This window comes from Puma concolor, chromosome E2, assembly GCF_028749965.1.
Source record: "Puma concolor isolate L17-30 chromosome E2, mPumCon1.1.hap2, whole genome shotgun sequence".
Lineage (NCBI taxonomy): Eukaryota > Metazoa > Chordata > Mammalia > Carnivora > Felidae > Puma > Puma concolor.
In genome coordinates, this window is record NC_141681.1 from 14974744 (window position 1) to 14997567 (window position 22824).

General features: G+C 39.5%; 1 protein-coding gene across 2 annotated transcripts in view; it reads right to left on the reverse strand.

Annotated features, from left to right (window-relative positions):
• The window catches only part of PHLPP2 (PH domain and leucine rich repeat protein phosphatase 2), an 86132-nt gene extending 65478 nt beyond the window's left edge, over window positions 1–20654 (reverse strand). Inside the window, exons 1-3 of one of the 2 annotated variants that reach the window (XM_086689000.1) lie at window positions 20524–20654; window positions 13516–13778; window positions 2342–2475 (exon numbers count right to left, since the gene is read on the reverse strand). In XM_086689000.1, coding sequence (XP_086545126.1) covers window positions 2342–2475; window positions 13516–13778; window positions 20524–20622 — 496 coding nt within the window. In that variant the 5' untranslated portion in view covers window positions 20623–20654. Of the gene's footprint in view, window positions 1–2341; window positions 2476–13515; window positions 13779–19668; window positions 20013–20523 lie in introns of those variants that run through there. The other variant, XM_086689001.1, reaches the window with a different exon arrangement.
• Window positions 20655–22824: the final 2170 nt, after the last annotated feature.

The following is a 22824-nucleotide window of genomic DNA, read 5'->3' on the forward strand; positions in this document are numbered from 1 at the left end:
AAAAACAAAACAAAACATTTAAGAGTTACATGCTTTACCGACTGAGCCAGCCAGGTGCCTGAGAGGTTACTAAGTTTTGAGGTAAATCATTACATAGACAATAGATAATTAATACACTTACTGAGATATATATATATATATATATATATATATATATATATATATATATATATTTACTTTTGTATTTTGTGCCATATATATATACTGTCTAATTTCAAATATAGTTAGCTTTAAACACCTCTTTCCCAAACAAAATTTTCTCACTCAAAACATACTAGCTTCTCTAAATTAACAGAGGTCACTTTTGGAAATGTTCTTTGTTAAAGACTCCCCCTCCCCTTAAAAACAGAGTAAGTATGGGGTTGCCTGGGTGGCTCAGTTAGTTGAGTGTCCGACTTCGGCTCAGGTCATGATCTCTCGGTTTGTGGGTTCAGGCCCTGCATCAGGCTCTGTGCTGACAGCTCAGAGCCTGGAGCCTGCTTCCGATTCTTTGTCTCCCTCTCTCTCTGTCCCTCTCCCCCTCACGCTCTTTCTCTTTCTCTCAAAAATAAATAAACGTTAAAAAAAATTTTTTTAAGAAATAAATAAACATTAAAAAAAAAACAGTAAGCACTAAAAACTGGTACTCTTTTGGACTCTACTAAAAATATCCTCTTAAGGGTATATGCAGACCCTGGGCATGCTATAGTTTATCAGGTGGTGGTAGAAAATTAATGTGTGGATGCCAACAGCTATGCAAATGCAATCTCCATGGCTCAGGAGCCCGCTGGCACTTTAAGGCTCAACTTTCACTCCAGAATAAAACATATAATGAAGAATTCACTTTCAACCACAATCACAAAACGAGAATGTTACTGCTCCAAGTTGCTCTTTTTTTTTTTTTAAACCAAGTTTTATAGGTTTAAACGGGTTGTGTTCCTCAAATTCACCTTAAAGGATTTTAGTACTTAATTTCAACCTAGCAACTATTTTCCTTCCATGAACTAGCAAAGAAGAGAAATTAATGGAAATAAAATAATACCAACTTTTAAGGAACAACATATCACAAAATAGTGTTGGTGATGAAAAATTATACATAAAATCTTTGGTGAAGTGCATTTAATAAAGTTGGTTTGTGACAACTTTATTATCTTACAAGGTGAATCTGAGCCCCATGTTGGAGGCAGAGATTACTTAAAAATAAGTAAATACAACAACAAAAAAAGAAAAAAGAAGTATACAGAAATTTAATCAGTAATTTGAGGAATGAGAGCAAGGGATTTTAGTAAACAATTTTGCCTATAGACACAAATCATTTAGTTATTATTTCAATTGTTTGATAAATGGGTCATATTAATTAAAAATTGTTAGGTGTTAAAAGACTCCGTCACTAGTTGTATGATCTTGAACGAGTAGTTTAACTTCTCTGTCTCAGCTTTCTCATTTGTTAAATAAGATCACAGTTCCTATAGCATAAGGTGTTTCTAATGAGTAAAGTGGGTAATTCACAAGCATAAAAGCACACAGTAAGCACTCAATCAATGGTACTCAGTACCATTAGTATTAGTAGTAGACTATGTATATTTGGAAAGTAATATTCAAAAAGTATTTAATTTTAATAAGTCTAACTTTATTACTGAAGTGACCAGGTGAAAAGTTGATGGGGGTGGGGGGGTGGGGGGAATGCACCAAAAGACAAAGTAAAAAATCCTAGATTTCAAGCCCACTCAATTTAACAATATACAGCTTTAACAGATGGAGTCATCAAATGTTAAGTCATATACAATAATGACCATCTAGCTCTCAACATTCTTGAGCTATCCAGAAGTTCATGGTTTTTATAAGAAACTTGAAAATACAATTGATACTAAAAAGCATGATGTGATGAAGATTCTGCAAAGACATAAAATAATTCTAGTAAGTCAGCAAAAAAACTAGAACAAAAAGAGCAAAAATAAAAAAGGAAAGATATTTTGGCTAATACTTTGAAGTCTTCCCTTAACTACACCCCGCTTTCTTGTTTTTGTTGTTTTTTGTAACCACATTAGTTAATTAGCTTAAACACACCTTTTACAAAAATACTTTTGAAAAGCTGAAGACAAGAGAGGCACAAATGACCAACCTAAAAATAGTTAACACACCCACAAAGCCAATAGTAAGTTCTTACCACCATAGGGGCACCTGAGGGTGGCTCAGTCGATTGAGCATCCAACTCTTGATTTCAGTTCAAGTCATGATGTCACGGTTCATGGGTTAGAGCCCCACATCGGCCTCTGCACTGACAGCATGGAGCCTGCTTGGGATTCTCTCCCCACTCTCTCGCTCAAAATAAATAAATAAACATTAAAAAAACACTTCTTACCACCATAAAATCGAAGCATACAGCCAAGGTCAGGATCTGTTGCCTCCTCCTGTATGCGCACAGGGTCGTCAAATCCCAGCCTGGCTAAGTAATCATAAACAATCTGAAGAGGTCGTTCAGTAGGTTCCAGTCTCCTGCTCACACAATTCAAAATAAAAGTATTTAGTAAGAAATAAAAATGCTTCTTTTAATTTTAAAAATCTTTTAATGTTTTAAATTTTGTTTTACTTCTGTATCAAGATTTTCTTTAATATCATATGATACAACTAATCGAAACAAGAGGTGCTCAAAGTTTTGACTCAGAAGCCTCCTAAGGTCTTGAGAACCCCAAAGAGCTTCTTTTTACATGGGGTATATCTATTGATATTTACTGAATTAGAAGCTGAAGTTAAGAGTTTCTAAATATTTATTCATTTTTAAAAGTAATAAACCCATTATATGATAATGTAAGTAAAATTTCTTTAAAAATATATTTTCCAAAATCAAACAAATTTAGTGATGAGAATGGCAATTTCAATGGACAGCTAGATTCTCAGATCTGCTTCTACATTTAATCTGTTGTAATAACATGCTGTGTAGCCTCTAGAAAACCTCACTATAACTCATAGTAAAAAAGAATATTATTAACTTATTATGATTTGAAATAGTTGTGACATCATGTACTTCCTCAAAGAGTCTCAGGGACTCCTACAGGGTGCTTTGAGAACCTGTGGCCCAAAAGGTAGTGAAATTATGAGATATAAAAGATCACACTTGGCCATAAGTGATTTCATATAAATTACACACAGAGTCAGAGACATAGTCTTTGAGTTGCCTACTATGTCTCAGGTACTATGTATTTCCACTGGCTTCAGAGATGATTTCTTCTACAAGAATTAGAAGTCAACAGCCCAATAATTCCCCAGAAATCATTCTACTATGTGGTCCCAACTGAACGCTAAAGTAAAGTCAGAATGTCTAGTAATTATTTGTGGCCTCTGGTGACACTGCATATTTTAGATCATACAGACCTAAAGCACTTCAAAATATTTAAAAACCAAAAATGTTCAATGTGAATTTTGATAGAAAGGGCTACATCAGTAATAACAACAAGAGAGTCCTTTTACAATTGTTTCATTAAAAAGCAGTTATAGAGGCACCTGTGTGGCTCAGTCAGTTGAGCGTCTGACTCTTGGTTTCAGCTCAGGTCATGATCTCATGGTTTATCAGACTGAGCCCTGTGTCTAGCTGGACTCTGTGCTGACTATGCAGAGCCTGCTTGGGATTCTCTCTCTCTCTCCCTCTGCCCTTCCCCCACTCATGCTCGCACACGCTCTCTCTCTCTCTCTCTCTCTCAAAATAAATAAATACACTTAGAACTTAGGAAAGAAGGAAGGAAGGAAGGAAGGAAGGAAGGAAGGAAGGAAGGAAGGAAGGAAGGAAGGAAGGAAGGAAGGAAGGAAATAGTTATAAATACAGTGACTAATAGCCTAAGATCCCAAAGTCAGACTGACTGGGTTTGAGTCTCAGTTTTGCTCTTGGACAAATTTAGTTAACCTCAGTCTTAAATTCCTCATCATATATAATGGGAATTACAGTAGTACCTACCTCACATAGTTGTTCCTAAATTTATTTACTTACAAGATATTCTATAGTAAGGAAAGTGTTTAGCAAAATAGCTCGCATTAATGTTCAATAACATATTGACAACAATTCTTAGGATTGGATTCAAATTTTAATTAGAATAAAAATAGAATTATCTCCCCTGTCTGAAACAACAACCAAAAAACAAGTATAGGAAAGCATGTGTGTGTTCAAAGGTCATGAGGAGCATTCGTCTTTATGTCTTAAAAGGATTCTATTTAGAAAAGTTAAGGGGCACCTGAGTGGCTCAGTCAGTAGAGCATGCAACTCTTGATCTCGGGGTTGTAAATTCAAGCCCCATGTTGGGTGTAGAGATTACTTAAAAATAAAATCTTTAAAAAAAAAAAAGAAAAAGAAAAAGAAAAGAAAACTTAAGAATTGTATTAATTAGGGGCACCTGGGTGGCGCAGTCGGTTAAGCGTCTGACTTCAGCCAGGTCACGATCTCACGGCTCATGAGTTCAAGCCCCGCGTCAGGCTCTGTGCTGACAGCTCAGAGCCTGGAGCCTGTTTCAGATTCTGTGTCTCCCTCTCTCTCTCTGACCCTCCCCCGTTCATCCTCTGTCTCTCTCTGTCTCAAAAGTAAATAAACGTTAAAAAAAAAAAATTAAAAAAAAAAAAAGAATTGTATTAATTAGAAGAAACATGATACACTCCCATCACTGCAAAAAGATACAAAGGACATCTATGTTTTATGGTTAAAGAAGGAGAAAATACTGTTGGGAGTAAGATTTAGGTCAAAATAACATAAAATACTAATACTACCAAGCTGAATGTAAACAACTACCAGAATTGTAGAGGCTGCTTTTAGGTAACAGGCTTGAGCAACAGAAACTTGAGCAAGGCTTTAGGGCCCCAGGTGACTACGGACACAGAATTGATGCAAAAAGGCTCATTAAGCATACACCCTAACCAACCAATGGGTCACTTACAACCAGGCACAGTTCTTAAGATTACCAAAAAAGGGAAAATTCCATATGTCCCTGTATTCCCTCATCCCACCCTGTAACTATAGCCCCTCACCACTGCCTCATGGCAGACAGTTATTCCTTTGCTGTCCTGACTGCTGCTCCCTTACGGTGTAGTCAACGAACTTTTACCTCTTTTGTTTTGCCTTCGGCGAATTCTTTCACCGCCGGTACCTCTGGCCCTCATCCAACCCCATCCAATTGGAACATTCCACAAAAACAATAATTTAGGAATGGAAATCATCCTGATGAGCACAAAAACACAAAAATAAAACGACCACCTGGCCCCTCCTGACTGCACAGTGCAGACTTTTATCCATAAACTCAGAACTACTACAGGAGGAATGACCAAAGAACTAAAACCCTCAATGATAACTAAATACTGAATTTAAGAGAAATAGAACATAAACTTTTCAGAATAAAAACGTCAGTTACAACTAATCTCCAGTCAAAATAAAAATTCACAAAGGGGTATGGCAATATTAGCCATTTTCCCAGTATAATAGTAGAATTCTTCTAAGGAGGATGTATTTTAAGAGGGACTTCTAATTAGCTATATCCTGGAGGGGTTAACTAGCCATGTAATCTGAACACTAAAGGATTAACTTGGGCATAACAAGGGTATAACAAGCTATCTCTGTCTTCCAGTGTCAAGAAGGATTAGACTTACTCTGGATCACTCCAAAGAATAGGACTAGGAACAAGAAGTTACACAGGTAAGCCTGGATCAAAAATGAGGAAGAACTTTAATAATGAGAGATACCAATAGTGAAACACACTGCCTCTCAAAATAGCTCATGGAGAGCTAGAGAGCCATCTGTCACAGATAATTTAGATAAGAGTCTCCTAAAAGAATCAAGTGGGGCCAGATGATCTTTAGAGTCTTTTAGAACCCAAGAGTCTGTGAGGTACCAAGACACCTTCCTAATATAATGCAAATTCTACCTGAATCCTGCTATTATTTCCAGATACAGAGCTCAATGTACTTAAGTATCATAATTCCATATGATGATCGCATAGCCAGGACCAAGAAATAATACTTTCAGGCTAAATCTACTAGCTCAATTTTTCAATTTCTGCCTAGAAAACCAAGAGAAATGGTAACATCCTAATTCTGACATATTTTACACGATCAAATTTCCTTCCTAAAAAGGCTCTGTAGATTTTTAAACCCTCTATATACATTTCCACCTAAGGAAAGTATTTTCCTTGGTAGGAGGGAAAAAAAATCAAGAGAATCTCAACATCTGCTCTTATTAACTTAGCATAAATGAGTAAACAAGAAGTATTTTAAGAACTGCAAAAACAACTAAAATGAGGGACTAATTCCATTTACTCATTAAACTCATCTGCTTAAGAAAGTTGTAAATCTGAATATATGTGATTATTTCTCTCCAAACCACCCAACTAATACCACAATGCTATCAACAGACATTTACAGCTCTTAGCCAGGAGTAGCAGCCAACAGTTATTCTAAACGGTGCCCATAGGTAAGACACATGTAAGAGAAGAGAACGCTTCATTCCATGTATCAATCATTTCACAAGGATTCTAGTTAATAGTAGGAGGCAAAAGTACACATTATTAAAATATAATACAGGGAATAAAACATTTTATCAAAAACCTTAACAAAGCACAGCAGCATTCTCTACCTCAAATTGAGATTAAAACTCAATCTCTGGCCACCTATAAAGGTAAAATCTGTAAATGTTAAGATCAACAATACAGATAATACAAACAACAACAATACTTGCCTGAATGTCTACTCCCATGCCTGACACTATGCTGAAAGTGTTTAACATTTTACGAAGCTAACACATTACAAAGCCTAGCTTTTTTTCGGTAAACCACACTATTTTATATAGTTAAAATAACTTAAGCAGAAGAGAGCTCAAAACACTTCATATGTTAATGTATACAAAAAACTTCAAAAGTTATGTTTGAAAATAATTGTATTCTATCAGTCTAATCCACCATCATTTGAAAGATACACTATTTTGTGTGAATCGTTACATAATACAGAATCTTACACTAGTCTTTGTCTATGATTCCTGAGGGGAGATTCTAAAGCCTTGGAATTTCCTGAATAATAGAAGTGTCTTGTCATTCATGAGCCCCTGGCATTACCTCTAACAGATGAGATGACTCAAGATGGGGGCTGGTCACGATAAAGACCAACCAAGTGAAGAGAAGGCTGGCGTTTGGAGCCAGCCTGACTATGGGGAAGGAAGAGAGGGCTAGAGACTGAATGCCAAGCATGTGGTCAATGAATCAATCAAGCCTACCCAAGAAATGCCAATATAATCTCTACCGAAGTTCCATGGACCTTCCTGGTGGGTGAACACACCCATGTGCTGAGAGGGTGACACGGGGAGAGGGCATGGAAGTTCTACATTCATGACCCACTCAGACCTCACCCTATGTATCGCCTCATTTGGTTAGTCTTAATTTGTATCCTTTAGACTAAAACTAATCATAAGTACAGTTCTTGAGTCTGACTCATTCTAGTGAATTAGTGAACCTAAAAGGATCATGGGAACCCCCAAATTTGTATCCAACCTGGTCAGAAATGTAGCTAGAATCTGAAGGGCAGTCTTGTTGGGGACCATGCCCTTTAACTTGTGTAGTCTGTGAAAAATCTGGGTAGTTAGTATCAGAATTGTATTTCAGAAAACCAGATGGTATTGCAATAACCATTAAGAAACAAAAAACAAACTGCCAATTAAACCACAACCCATCAACAACCATAAAATACAAGCTGATTTCAGAAGTACTAAGATGTAAAAAACAGGGGTGGCTGGGTGGCTCAGTTGGTTGAGCGTCTGACTTCAACTCCGGTCATGATCTCGCGGTTAGTGAGTTCAAGCCTGGCATCGGGCTCGCTGCTGTCACAACAAAGCCCACTTCAGATCCTCTGCCCCACTCTCTCTCTCTGCCCCTCCCCCGCTTGCACTCTTTCTCTGAAACATGTAAAAACAAAATTAACAAAAACTATTTACTTAGTGTATAATACATTATTTTCAAGTTTTAAAATAGCACAGAAATATGAAGCACAAAACGAAATTAATCTCTTTTTCCTTCCTCAATGGTAATCAGTTCAGTATGCATCCTAAAACAGGATTGTTCACTCTACTTTTATAACATCAAAATATGGTAAAGATTTTAGTGACCTGCATGAAGTCACTCAGCAAGTCAATGACAGAAAGGTAATTAGAATGCAGTATCCCAAAACCCAAGGGTATTTTCTGTTATAAACACCTTACTGTCTCCAAGCTTATCTTAAGAGATAGTCTATCAAACACAGAAATCTTACTCATTTTGATGACTAAGAATAAAAGTAAATATATGACCATGAGCCAAGGGGCAATTCACTTTGTCACATATGATGTCGTTATAACTTTTCAGGCAGAAGGCAATGATTACACTAAACTTCACTAGTGAGTCAGTAATCACTTAAACAGTTCAATTGAAAAAAGACAAACCAGGGCGCCTGGGTGGCTCAGCTGGTTGAGTGTCCGACTCTTGATTTTGGCAGCTCAGGTCATGATCTCACTGTTTCTGGGATCTCCACGTCGGATTCCACACTGTCAGCATGGGATTCTCTCTCTCCCCCTCTATCTGACCCTCCCCAAATCATGTGTGCTCTCTCTCAAAATAAATAAATAAACAAACAAACAAATAAATAAATAAATAAATAAGGGCACCTGGGTGGTGCAGTCAGTCAAGCTCCTGATCTCAGCTCAGGTTATAATCTCACAGTTCGTGGGTGCAGGCCCCACATTGGGCTCAGCGTTGATGGTACAGAGGCTGCTTGGGATTCTGTCTCTCCTCTCTGTCCCTCTCCTGCCTTGCACACATGTGCATTCTCGCTCTCAAAATAAATAACCTTTAAAAAAATAAATAATTTTTTTAAAAGACAAACCAAACATTATCATGTAAGAGCAATGGACTGGGACACCAGGTGGTGGTGGGAATGTGCTATCAACTGACCCTCTCCAGGCCTCTGTTTCACATTTATGAAACAAAGAGAAATGGTCTCGGTTATTCCCACTGGCAAGTTACTGGCCTTTCGGGCAAGGCCATTTTTTGTTGTACAAGTCTATCCCACACATTGAGGACATTAAGCCTCTCTGGCCCTTGCCCCCTACATGCTGGTAACTCTCTCTATTGGATGTGACAACCAGCAAACCCTGCCCCAATGGAAAGGGCATGGGGTCATTAAGTTTGGAAAACTCTGTTTCCCTAGTAGATGATCTCTTTCAGTTTCCTCAAAGTACTACAATTCTATAAATAAATAATCCTCAGTCTCACTGAAGTGACAAGTCCATGACTGAAAAAGAGTACGGAAAGAAAAAGTCATGGGTGACTTAGAAAAAACATGAGGTAATTTTCGTCCCAGTAATCCCATTTCTAGCACGGAGCCCAGGGAGAGCAACAATATAGCGATTCATGAGCTAAGATTCAGTCATCACAACACCACTTTGAAGAGTTGAGTGATTTGAAACAACCCAAATAGGTAACACTGGGGACTTACTGGGTGCCAGACATCAAGGTAAGCACTTTACTTCTTGACACTCCAAGTGAAGCACATCTCTTAGGAGCTTCATGCAGAATCTCAGGCCCCACCCAACCTTCTGAATCAGAATCTTTATTTTAGGATATGTGCTGCTGAAGCGAGCACTAGAATATGTATTTTAACAAGCTCCCCGCCGTGAACATTAGATTTTAAAAAGCACTACTTTGCAAGTATTAATTCACTTGATCTTTATAACGTGTAATTTTCATCATGACCGCTCTATAGTGTAAATATAATCATTCTCCATTTTATACATTAGTAAACTAAGGCATAGAGCATTATATAACTTGCATAGTGACGGTCAGAGCCAGGATTTGAACCCACACACTCTTGTTCTAGAATCAAAGCTCTAAATCATTATTGCCTATTAGTACTCAATTTTTAAACACGTTATAGTATTTCCAGAAAATGGAATCTTCTGTAGCAATTAAAACTGATGTCTAAGGAATTTTTAAAGACACAGGAAATTAACTGAAGAATGCAGTAAACAAAACTGAATATATGGTATGGGCCCAAATAAGTAATTTTTAAAAATTACGCACATTTACTTTGAAAAAGACCTGAAGAAAAATGTTGGTGTGGGAAGTCAAAATATGGGACCTGGTGTCAGAATGCTGGAGTTCAAATTCCAGCTCCTCTTATTAGCTCAGTTATGTAGAGGCGGCTTTTAGGCAACAGTCTTAAGCACTGGAAACCTGAGCAAGGTAAAAGGGCCCACAGGAACCACCGCACTGGACTCCAACAGGCTCATTAAGCCATAGGCTCTAACCGACCAACGAGCTACTTACAACCAGGCAGTTCTTCAGATTACCAAAAAAGGGAAAATTCCATTTGTCCCTGTATTCCCTCATTCCACCCTATAACTATAGCCCCTCACCATCACCTCATGTCAGGCCATCTCTCCTTTGCTGTTCTGCCCTCTGCTACCTTACATTGAGTCTAGAAACTTCTCTCCCTTGCTCTGCCTTGGGTGAATTCTTTCACCGCATGCACAGGTGGCCTCCATTCAAATGGAGCACCCCACATTTAGAGAACCCCCATCTGACTGAAATACTCCACAAGTGATCTTACGTGAGATTCTTAACCTTAAGCCTCATTTTCCCAAATGAAAATAACATTTACCTCACGAGATCAGTGTGAAAATTAAATGAGGTAATCTACAAAAAGCATAAGCATTGAATATTATTATTTCTCTTTATACTTTTTCATCTTCCTAAATTTCTACAATGACTGTGTTACACCAGTAAATAGCAAAAATAAAAAAGAATAAAAATAATGCCTTAGATTGTCAACTATCTTACAGGCTATTAGAAAGTACCTATTAGTGTGATTAGATAACACAAGACTGAATTCAAGCAATTAACAGTTGAATAAGAGATGTAAAAAAAATCTTTAAATAAGTATGCTTATATAGTAAAACTGAGTAAGGGACGCAGCACCACTTCCCCTCCAGGAGGGACTGGGTGAAGAACGAAGTCCACCACCTACTTTGAATGACTGAGGCATTCCAACTGCCTGGCAGTACCTGACTTTGAACAGGTTCCAGGACCTCCGGCAAAGCCTCACTCTTCCTCATCTGAAAGAAAGGATGCTACTTCCCTTGGAGTTACTGTGAGGATTTAATGAGAATAGGAGCGTTAAGCACTAAGCACAGTGACTGGCAAAACAAGCAGTCAATGTTAGCAAAAATCCACCATCATCACCACCATCATCATTCTCTGGCTGAATTAAACTTCTTGAGCTCCTACTCCAGGAAGTGAAATATATTCATTCTTTTCAAATGGCAATTCAATAGTGTTTTCATTATTTTCTAATCAATTAGATCTACGAAGACCTATTTCATTACAAAATTATCAAGGCCACAGGGCTAAAAAAAAAGACAAACTTTCCATTTTAAGTAGTTCAGATTCACAAGTTATTTCACATTTGGATTCTTAACTACACAGCTAGTAGCAGCAAGCCAATTCAGAGTTTCTCCACTTTTCTGTATCTCTGCACACATACACATTAGTATACAAATGAGTAAGTCTTATGCTTAAATACATGAACTCCATCAATCACTACCAGCTATAATGTAGGTCAAGGCTTTGCACCTGATATAATTAGATCGGAATCGGTGTTAAGATTTAGAAAAGCCTAAGGATCACCCAGTCTGATCCTTACGTTTTGCAAATGGATTTAGGAAATTTAGTTAACTGGTGAACAAGGAAAACATTCACATGCTAATCTACTTTTTCAGGAATTAGTCCAAACCCTAAAAGAAGCACATAGTAAACTTCAGTTTAGACTTTTTAAGTGACATCAATTTTTAGCTCAACTAAAGGTGTTACTATTATTACCACATGTTGAGGAGTAAGTGGGAGCTTCCTTTCTCACTTTCACGAGCCGCTCACTCTAAATCTACAGCTCCAACTTCTGTTTCAAGACATTTGTTACAGGGAGGGAGGAGAGAAGGAGAATGGTCAGGCATTTAAGCTCTTATTTGATGTCTAATTCAAAGAACCAGCCATTTTTTTTTAATTGAAGCAAAGAGTTCATAAACACAGTATAAGACTACTATGAGAATACTTTTTCACATTTATATAAAAAATTCTAAAGAACACAAATGGCATTTGAATCTATAAAAATATGCTCAACTTCACTCATTAAGATAAATGAAAATTAAAATGACAAAATAACAAAATTCCTACCAGATTTGCAAAAATCTAAGTCATTAGGCTTGAAAACAGATTTGTCCTTGGAATGCTGACTTTATGATTCTCTAATTTAAAAACTGTTGACAATCAGGTCTATTCACAAGCAAGTATGTGCTCACATGCTTGAGTATGTATTTATATTTACATATAAAATTTAATCCTAACATGATCTGGAGAAAGGGGAAAATAGGCATATTTTTATTATTATTTGTCAAAGTTTAACTTCTATGAAGAGATATCTGACAATATATATCAAAATTATAAATGCACAGGGACACCTGGGTGGCTCAGTCAGTTAAGCATCCAACTCTTGATCTCAATCTCAGGGTCATGAGTTCAAGCCCTGCACTGGGTTCTGTGCTGGGCACAAAGTCTACATACAAAAAAGCAAAACAAAAAAACGGTAAATGCATATATCCTTTGGCCCAGCAATTCTACTTCCAGGAGTTTATCCTACAGATTACCTCCACATGGGAGAAATATCATAGGTAAAAGAATATTTACTGCAACACTGCTTGTAGAAGTAAAAAGTAGTAACTATCTGAATGTCCATTAATAGGAGATTGGCTGGGGCACCTTTGTGGCTCAGTTGGTAGAGTATGCCACTCTTGATCTCAGGGTGGTGAGTTCAAGCCCCACGTTGGGTGTGAAGCCTACTTAAAATTAAAAAAAAAAAAAAAAAAGATTGGCTAAAATGATGGTAGACTCATAAAATGGACTATTATACACCCATTAAATAAATGTAAATTATATAAATATTAATACAGAAAGATCTATAAGAGATTTCCAGTCAGTAGTTGTGCTGGATATAGCACCATTAGTTTTAAAATTTATATACAGGGGTGCCTGGCTGGCTCAGTCGGTAGAGCATGCAACTCTTGATCTAGGAGGTATGAGTTCGAGCCCCATGTTGGGTGTAGAGATTACTTAAAATTTTTTTAAAAAATAATTATAAAATAAAATTTATACAGAGAGACACATATTTATGCATGAGCATATATACTTCTCTATTTCTTTCTACACATTTCAATTTCATTCTATTTACATGTATTATTTTTTTAAATAACTTTAAAATATTTAAATTTAGATATCTGACCCATGGTGTAATCCAAATGAAGTAACCATCACATTTTCCTTCCCTGATGGCTTTTAAATTCAGGAATCATAATGTCAGCATTCCAAGGACAAATCTTACTTCAAGCCTAGTGACCCCACAATCAACATCAGTTCTAAACACAATGAAAATCCTAGAGCCCACTTCCCATCACAAAGAGTAATGACTTACATCAGAGTGGTAAAACTCAGACCATACCTGACTAGGTCCCCATGAAGCTGTAGATACAGACTTTCCCTTCCCTCTCCAGCACAGATTTCCGACGCGGGGGTCTCCACTGTACACAGGACGAGATGTAAGTCAGAGGAGGCAGAGGCGGTTGTAGAGGCAGTGGTCGTGTCTGCTCCATAAAGGTAAACACAACCTCTCTTCACATCTTCTCTCAGCCAGTCTCTTTCTCGAGAACCAAACCTACTTCTCCTATTCAAACAAGTTCTGCTCCCATTGCGTTTCATATTTCTCTAAAAAACATCAAGAAGAAAGAAATCATTAGCTATAATGTCTGGCTGAGTTAGCCACATTCAGTCTTCACCCCACCCTTCCACTCTACATTCACCAAACACCTCCTCTCTTGGGGCTTTCCACATCCACCATGCCCATTCCTAAGCTGGAAAATGGTTTTCTCTCCTGCTAGCTGTTCGGGACTCTGTCCATTAGCTTCTCTGACCCTTTCTTTTTCTTATGTTTTCAGAAAAATGTCAAGAATTATCTGTGCACCTATTACCCACCTTTCATAAAATTTAACATTTTGTCGTATTTATTTCAGATCCTTATTCTAAATTTTTTTTCAACGTTTTTATTTATTTTTGGGACAGAGAGAGACAGAGCATGAACGGGGGAGGGGCAGAGAGAGAGGGAGACACAGAATCGGAAACAGGCTCCAGGCTCCGAGCCATCAGCCCAGAGCCTGACGCGGGGCTCGAACTCACGGACCGTAAGATCGTGACCTGGCTGAAGTCGGACGCTCAACCGACTGCGCCACCCAGGCACCCCTTCAGATCCTTATTCTAAAGAACATACATACAACACATTCTTACATATACTGCTGAAGCTACCTGATACCCCATCAATTCCATTTCCTTCCCTCTCTCCGCAGAAACACTCTATTGTATTTGGTATTCACCATTCCATGCATTTTTCTGTCTGCCATATATGTATATATCTATAAATGAAATTTTATTTTACATGATTTAGAACTGTAAATGCTAACATACTTATGTTTTACCCTGCCATTTTTGCCCGGGGGGGGGAAGGGTCAATATTGGTCATGCTAATACACCCAGCTCATTCATTTGAATATATCCCATTATATGAATACATTGCAATATATCCATTCTCCTGTTGATGGCATTTAGTTTGTTTCTAATTTCTCACTGTTATAAACAATGCTGCATTAGATGTTTTTGGACATGTCTCTATAATGCAAATTGAGAGCTTCTCTAGGGTCCTGACCCTCTGCCTCACATCCTAAATAAGTATAGAATATTGTACAAATGGTTTTTATATTCTAATCATGTTCCCAAAAAAATTACTGTTGCATTTGATAATTTAGGTATGTGAAATTCACACACATTGTGGTTACCTCAAAGCAAAAACAACTGCTACAGCAATAATATGACAAGGTTCTAAAGATCAGTATTTACCTGTTCTTTTTTATGATGGGCCATTTCTATTCCTTTTAATATAAAGGCATTTCCACTAAGGCTTACACTGCCATACCTCTCTAGTGTCAGTCTCCATTACCTGTTACTGTTTCAGTCATATCCAGCTACCTATAACTCTCAAACATGTCACGATTCCTTAATTGTGTGACTTGTCTGAAAGGTCCTTCACCTTGTCCCTCTGATGAGATAGGCTTGAAAACTCTACTCATTTGTCACCCTGTGTTCTCTATGGAGCCTTCTATTTTCCCATCCCCAATCTCTCTGCATACCTAAAATTAGCGACTCTACTCTCTCCACAGCAGAACCTCTTCACCTTGAATATGCATCTATTACTATGGGGATCACAATGGGTTTTAATAATGTATTTGATATTTCTTCCTCTCTTCTATACTGAGAATCTATTACGGTGCCTTAATACCTGAGTGGCAAACTGATGCATTCAGAACTGAACTGACATCACAGAAATGTATTGCCAGTCTATACTTTAGCCCAATTTGCTCTGGCAAGAAGTTGAATAAGCTTGGGGCGGAGGGGGGAACATCTCCTTTTTTACAGAGAACTAAAATCTTTTTGCCAACCAGAAAGTAAATAAAACACTTTTGTTACTATTCCTCATTGGAAATCAGAAATACCTATAAATAAGCAAATATTATTTTTGTAATTACCAAGATTAAATATTCGAGGACAAATGTGGCACCTAAGGTTCAATTTCTAAAGCTGATAAAGGATGGGCACTTGAATGGCTCAGTCGGTTAAGCGATGGACTCTCGATTTCAGCTCAGGTCATGATCTCAAGGTTCATGAGAATGAGCCCCATGTCAGGCTCCGCGCTGACAGCACACAGCCTGCTTGGAATTCTCTACCTCCCTTTCCCTCACCAACACGTGTGTGAGCGTTCTCTCTCTCTCTCAATCAATCAATCAACAAACAAACAAACAAATAAATAAATGGAAGGAGAAGCAAAAAGGTATTCCCAGGGAGGAAGAAAGAAAAATATGAGAATGGCTTCACTGTTCAAGGATGACAAGTAAATCAACTGTTTTACAGATATTAAGGATTTGAATATAGCTATTTAAGACCATGAGGATTATTACTGATTCTAACTTTAGATAAGTAGGATAAACCCCTGCTACAAGTGGGAACTAGGTCTCTCTCTTCTCAACAAGAGCATTTCCTCAAAGCTGAACATCTCAGAATTAACAAAGGGCTTTCAAGCACTTATTTTACAAAGACAAAGGCCATCATACTTGTATCACCAAGTAATTTTAACCACTGATTAATTCCAAATATTCCTTATTTTTTAGTCTCTGGGAAAGATTAACAACTGGTCCATGTAAAAACAGCATTCTAGAGGGCGCTTGGGTGGCTCAGTCGGTTGGGCGTCCGACTTCAGCTCAGGTCACGATCTCGCGGACCGTGAGTTCAAGCCCTGCGTGGTGCTCTGGGCTGACGGCTCAGAGCCTGGGGTCTGCTTCTGGTTCTGTGTCTCCCTCTCTCTCTGCCCCTCCCCCGTTCATGCTCTGTCTCTGTCTCAAAAATAAATAAACGTTAAAAAAAATTTTTTTTAATAAAAAAATAAAATAAAAACAGCATTCTAGGGGCGCCTGGGTGGCTCAGTCGGTTAAGCATCCGACTTTGGCTCAGGTGATGATCTCACAGTCCATGAGTTCAGGCTCTGTGCTGACAGTTCAGAGCCCAGAGCCTGCTTTGGATTCTGTGTCTCCCTCTCTCTCTCTGCCCCTCCCCCCACAAAAGAAAATAAAAACATTAAAAAAAATCAAGGTGATTTAAAAAAAAAAATAGTATTCTATATGGTACAGTAACATCTTTACAAGGAAGCTCTGTGTTCTGCACCAAGTGGAGAGAAATTTAGCTCACTGGAGCGAGCAAGTGGATACTATTCCACACAACCACCAAAAAGCTTCTTTTAAAAAACTTTTTAAGGTCATATAAGGCCCAATGATCTCATCAATCTTAAAAAAGTCAAGAGAAACCCCAGGAAGTTATTATTTTAGTCCATCCATGATTTTTCTTCTGTGAGGATTTTTAAAGACATTTTTAAATGTTTATATATTTGTATCAAGACTATAAATTCCTGGCAGCTCCTTTTGCCCAGGGGTCATGTCCCTGTGCTTTAATAAAAACACCTTTTTGTACCAAAAAAAAAAAAAAAAAAAGACTACATTCTTTAAGAACTTTGCTGAACACATGTGTTGTTGGTCAAAGAATGTGTCTCCTACATATATGACATATTACACACTATAAACTGCTGAATTAGAACTTGAGTAGATATCATTCTCTTAAACCTGCTCAATGGGCATTTAAAAGGCCTAGATACCAAACAAGCATAGCCTTCTAGCAACAAATCTAGATGGACTGTTCAGCTGTTATTAGCTATTGCTGAATTACCTGTGCTTTCTTCTCCACTGTGTAAATCATCAGATAACTGCTGAAGGCCAGTACTGTCCTCTGATACATTTTCAGCTTTTAGAATCACTTTTCCACTGAAATTGCTAGATTAAGAACATTCTATTGCTTTCCTGATTCTTAAATAAAAACTGTAGACAAACTTTTCTAAAAGGGAACAGAACTATAATTACCTCTCACATCAAACAAGGATAAAAGAGCACATTTAAGATTTAAATGTATTTCTAGAAAGCACAAGTCTTTAGAATAAGCCATGAATTAAGTACCTACTTTAAGCTTTTAACTCTCTAAAAAGGAAAATAACCTATGAGGGCTGTATCCGTTCAAAGGTGATAAAATATTAAATGCCCACATACAATTAGCTCTAATATATGCATGGTAAAAACATGAGTCTGGTCAGGTAACTCTCCCTATGCACTGAGTTCTATTAGAATGTGAAATTCTCTAAGGTAGGAGATATACTCCCCGGTTCAAAACTTTAAAACAATATAGCCTCGTCTCCAGGAATATATATGTTAAGGAATATTTTGGAAAGGGTGGGATGAGATAAGGATAGGAAGAATATTTCAGTTCATTAAACTCATTTTGGTATTCACGGATTTTTAAGAACCACATACACACATTATTTGGATAAAAACTTGAAGCTAGTTCTGACAAAAACGGATCTCATGGCACTCACTGTCCAGTTGTAACTAACTTCTTATCTTGTACAGTCTGAGTAAAACAATAATCCCAAAGTTGTAGGAAACATCTGGAAAATGATGCTTCAAAGGTACTCCCAATAATCTTATGAGTATTACCAATTACCAGTATCATATTTATATTCCAACAACAGTAAACAGGTACATTCTAATTAGCAATTTGCTAAATAAATCTGGGAGAAGAGTTTTGAATCAAACTTTCCAATATCCCATACAGATGGACCTAGATCTAACCTGGCTAAATTATACTAGCTTAGCTATACTAGCCTTTTTTATGAAGATCTATATTAGACAATAATGATGCTCACAATTAGGCATTAAGTATAATAAAGGCATTACAAAAAAAAGAATAATAAGCCTTTTCCAAAGGTTCTTTAGAGAAGAACAGGTAGGAGACTATGACTTTCTTCTACCTATAGATTCTTGTCCAGTTTCACTTGACACAAAATTCAACTACTCAGCTACTTAAAGAAACTGTATGCAGAACACACAGCACCTATTCACCATTGATGATCCCATTAATTTACAAGGATTATTTAAAATGTTGACAGTATGCAATAAAGCAAGAGATGCAAGGGCATTAGACACTGTCAGCCTCCCACCAACTCAGTACTATAATCAAAATCAATTTCTGGAATCTTTCTAATGGTCCCCAGACTGGAACCCCAGGGAACCAGTGGTAAATAGGATCACTTCCTGGAAGTGCAGGAAGGTAGGACCCTTGAATCAAGAGCCTCCTTTCTCTCAATTCCTCCCCTCTCATAATTCACTCCCTCCCCAACAAAAAGTTGCTATAAAAAAAGCCAAGGTTGTTTATCTTCTAGGCCAGAGGGCATTACCTATCTCTCAGACCTGCCATTTCCTGATAAGCCAGGGCAGAACTTTTCTTCATTCACAATTTACACTTGGTGACCTTATAGTTTTAAATAAATGTCTAAAAGTAATTATGCCTTAAATGCCTTAAAGTAAATAAATACCTTAAAGTAATTATACTTAAGACTTAAGGTTAAGTAAGTTAAAATAGTACGTACAAGGTTTATGCAGAAGTAAAGGTAAACTATGAAAAGTTATTTAAGTCACTGCACTAAGACTGGGAGGTAGTAGCAGAAAAAAGTGTTTCATATTCTACAGCGTTCTAGTTTGTTTCATGGATGGATTCACCAGATACTTTACGTCTATCATTTTTTTCATTGTTCTCACCTTTGTAGTGTCCTACAAAAAAATCTCAATAATACAATGCTCACCCTTAATCCCAATTAACAACTATTAATGCATTTTTAACTTTAAGTATTTTCACTGTTTTGCACAGTATTTTTAAAGACATCAAATCCTCTAAATTTTCTTTTCTCTCCCATCTCGCTGGCAAGTTTTAAATTCTGCCGATTTCCTCTTCTAGAACTCTAGAAAGAATTCTATTCCACCTCCAGAAGGACATCTAGCTTATATATTTGACCTACAGAAAAATTTCTCTCCAACTATTTCAGAGGCCAGTAGAAAACTCCATCCAGTTAATTTCCCACAACCCCTCCTTTAAACCATCTTTACTGTTGCCTCCCGACCTTACATCTCTTGTGCATTTAAACTTCTTGTCATCCCCTTCAAGTCTCCACTCTCCGCCTTGCTTGCATCTGCTTTCATTTTCCTCCTACTCCCCTCAATTCCTGCCCCAAAATCCTGCTAGATGCCTGTTGCATAACTGCTCCCCCATCGCCGTCTCCCTGGATTGTTAGCCCCACTCCCAAAACAGGAATGCCCGTTCTGCCAAACCCCTCCTCCCCGCTGCAACGAGACCAGAGATTCCCGGAGATTAAGATCCTCCGGGGATTCTCTCTCCAGGCAGGCAGGTCGAGCGTGTAGGCCTGCGCCTCGGAGCGCAAGCCGGGTCCTAACTTCGGTGGTGAGCCCCGGGGGCAGAGTCAGCCCGCTCCACCCAGCACAGCCCGGAGCACACCGCAGCGCCCGGCCAATCACCGCCGCCATCCTCCCGCTGGGGTGATGTCTTCAGGTGTCCGGGGAGAAAGCCCTGCGTACTTACAGCCCTGCTCTCGGGCCACGGGCGACCGGCCCCCGGCCCCCAGCGAGGCCGAGGAAGGCCGAGGCGGGCCCCCGGGTCCTGAAGGAGCCGGGTGGGCGGCGGCGGCTGGGCGGACGCCGGACCGAAGGCGTGGGCCTGCGAGGCGGGTGGCGCGCGGCCAGGGATGGGCAGTCGAGGGGAGACAGAGGCGACCGAGGCCTCGGCGGGGGCCAGTCGCGGAGGCCTCTGCGGGGTCCGCGGCGCCCCTAGCCAGACTGCGGGGCAGCGGGGCGGCGAAGCGGGCTGACGCGGCGCTGGGGTCGCCGCCTGCCTCGGCCACCGCGCGGGGCAGGGGCGGCCTCTCTCCTTCCTTGCTCCCTCCCCAGCCCTCCCACCTCACCTTCAGGACCCGGATCCCGCCCGGCCGGCGGCTCGCGGGCGCTTCGGGCGGCTCCGGGGGCTCCAGCGGGCCCGCGGGCCCCGGCTCCACCTCCCCCATCGGCCGCGGAGGCTGCACAGGGACGCCGGGCCGGCGCGACGGCGCGCGAAGCCTCGGCGGCGCGCGCGAGCAGCCCCCTGGCCCCGCCCCCCGCGACCGCGGGCCCCGCCCCGGGCCCCGCCCCTCCCGCAGACCAGCGGGACCTGCGTAGCTGCGGGCACCACGCGGCTACGGCGAGGAGCCGAATCCTGGCTGGCCGGTGGTGCGGAGCCCACGGGTGGGGCCGGGCGCTACCGAAAGGCTGGGCCTGAGTCGCCCGCTGCCCTCTGTTTGGAGGACTGAGGGTTATTCACTGCTATCACCGCCTCCGAGGTACCGGCTGGACTAGGGGCTGGTGGGGTCTGCACCTGTCAGTAGGGACCGGACGCTGCCCTCCGCAGAGGGTGGCTCTTGTAACTTACCTCTCCCAGACGTTTCCTCTTTCTGCTTCAAAACTGGCCTGTCACCCTCACATGCGGAGCCACTGAACGGATTGTCGAGAATATTCACCTTAACAAGGCCCTTTCTCTTCCTAAAGATGCTCACGACGTTCTTTAGCAAATTCAACCCAACCTCGTGTACAAAATGTCACTTCCCTGCCTCAAGTCATAATATGGTCTAAGACCATTTTATTATATGTAAGGCTAATTTAGAAAATCTTTACAAGTTAATTTATTATTTTAATTCCTGAAGGGACGGTAGTTTTGTGACTAGCCAGTGGGCCAGATTTGGAGTCAGCCTAATTCCAAATCTGAGCTGTGCCTCTTATTACATCTATACCCTTGTGCAGTTTATTTGATTTGAGCTTTTGTTTCTTAGCTGTGAAACAGAAGTTCATATCTAACAGTTATTATCAAGATTTTTAAGGGCTTACATTTTATTCATTCATTCATTTATTTATATTCTCTAGTTAATATACAGTGTAGTCTTGGCTTCAGGAATAAAACCCAGTGATTCATTTCTTGAGATTTTTTGAATGCATACAAAGTGCTTAGTAGGAATTCACAGTAACCATTTATAATTCTGATTTTCCAAATTTAAGATTTACTCAGTTCATCAGACCTCTCCTCTTGTTAATTCTGCTCTAAATTTTCCTAGGAAACCTTTTAGACTTCTGGATTTTAGGGTTTTCCTCTTACATAGGTGTTAGTGAATCTTCAAGCAACATGTAGGGAATTAAGCAGCAAAATCAGTAATTTCCGGAGGTTTGAATAATTGGTGAAAAGTTATCTCCCCATTATCCACTGCTCCAACTTGCCTAGCCCAGACTAACTGTATGTCTAAAATATTTTAATTGAGGGGTGCCTGGGTGGCTCAGTTGATTAAGCATCCAACTTCAGCTCAGGTCATGATTTCAGGGTTCGTGAGTTTGAACACCACCCCCCACCCCCCGACCTCCCTGGGCTCTGTAGTGACAGCTCAAAGCCTGAAGCCTGCTTCAGATTGTGTCTCCCTCTCTCTCTGCCCCTCTGTCCAACCCCCTCCTCAAAAAAATAATAAACACTAAAAAAAAATAAAATATTTTAATTGTAGGCTTAGTACAAGAGTTTTGAGATCTCCCCCCTCAGAAAAGAAACACTAAAAAAATTAAAACATTTTAATTGTAGGCTTAGTACAAGAGTTTTGAGATCTAACAGCATAGTCTGTGCCCCCTTCTCTACTGTGAGATATATATGCATTCGGAGATCTTTTAAATTCTAAGATAAAATTTGACTCTTGTAAAAATTCTCTGTACAAATGATTTATTCTGTAAAAGTTTGGAAACTACTTTCTCCCTTCATATGAGCTACTTTGCATATGCCAAAATTCGATCTCCAGTAATCTTCATTTGTCTTATTTTAATAAATTAAAAATGACTTTGGCAAGTCTGATATAAAGTGAAAAAAGGTCTTAGGTTGGCTACCTCCTGGGTCTTCCTTCCACCTTGAAACTACTTTCATGAAAGCTACTCAAAGTAGTTGAATCCTGGGGTGCCTTGGTGGCTCAGTTGGTTAAACACCTGATTCTTGGTTTCGGCTCATGTCATGATCTCATAGTTTCACGGGTTTGAGCCCCACATCAGGCTCCATGCTGATGGTGCAGGGCCTGCTTGGGATTCTCTCTCAACCTCTCCCCTGCTCTCTTCCTCTCAAACTTAAAAAAATTATTTAAAAAAATAAGTAGCTGAATTCCCATTTCAATGCTTACTGGGTAACTTATTCCAGCAAGAACACCGGTATGAAG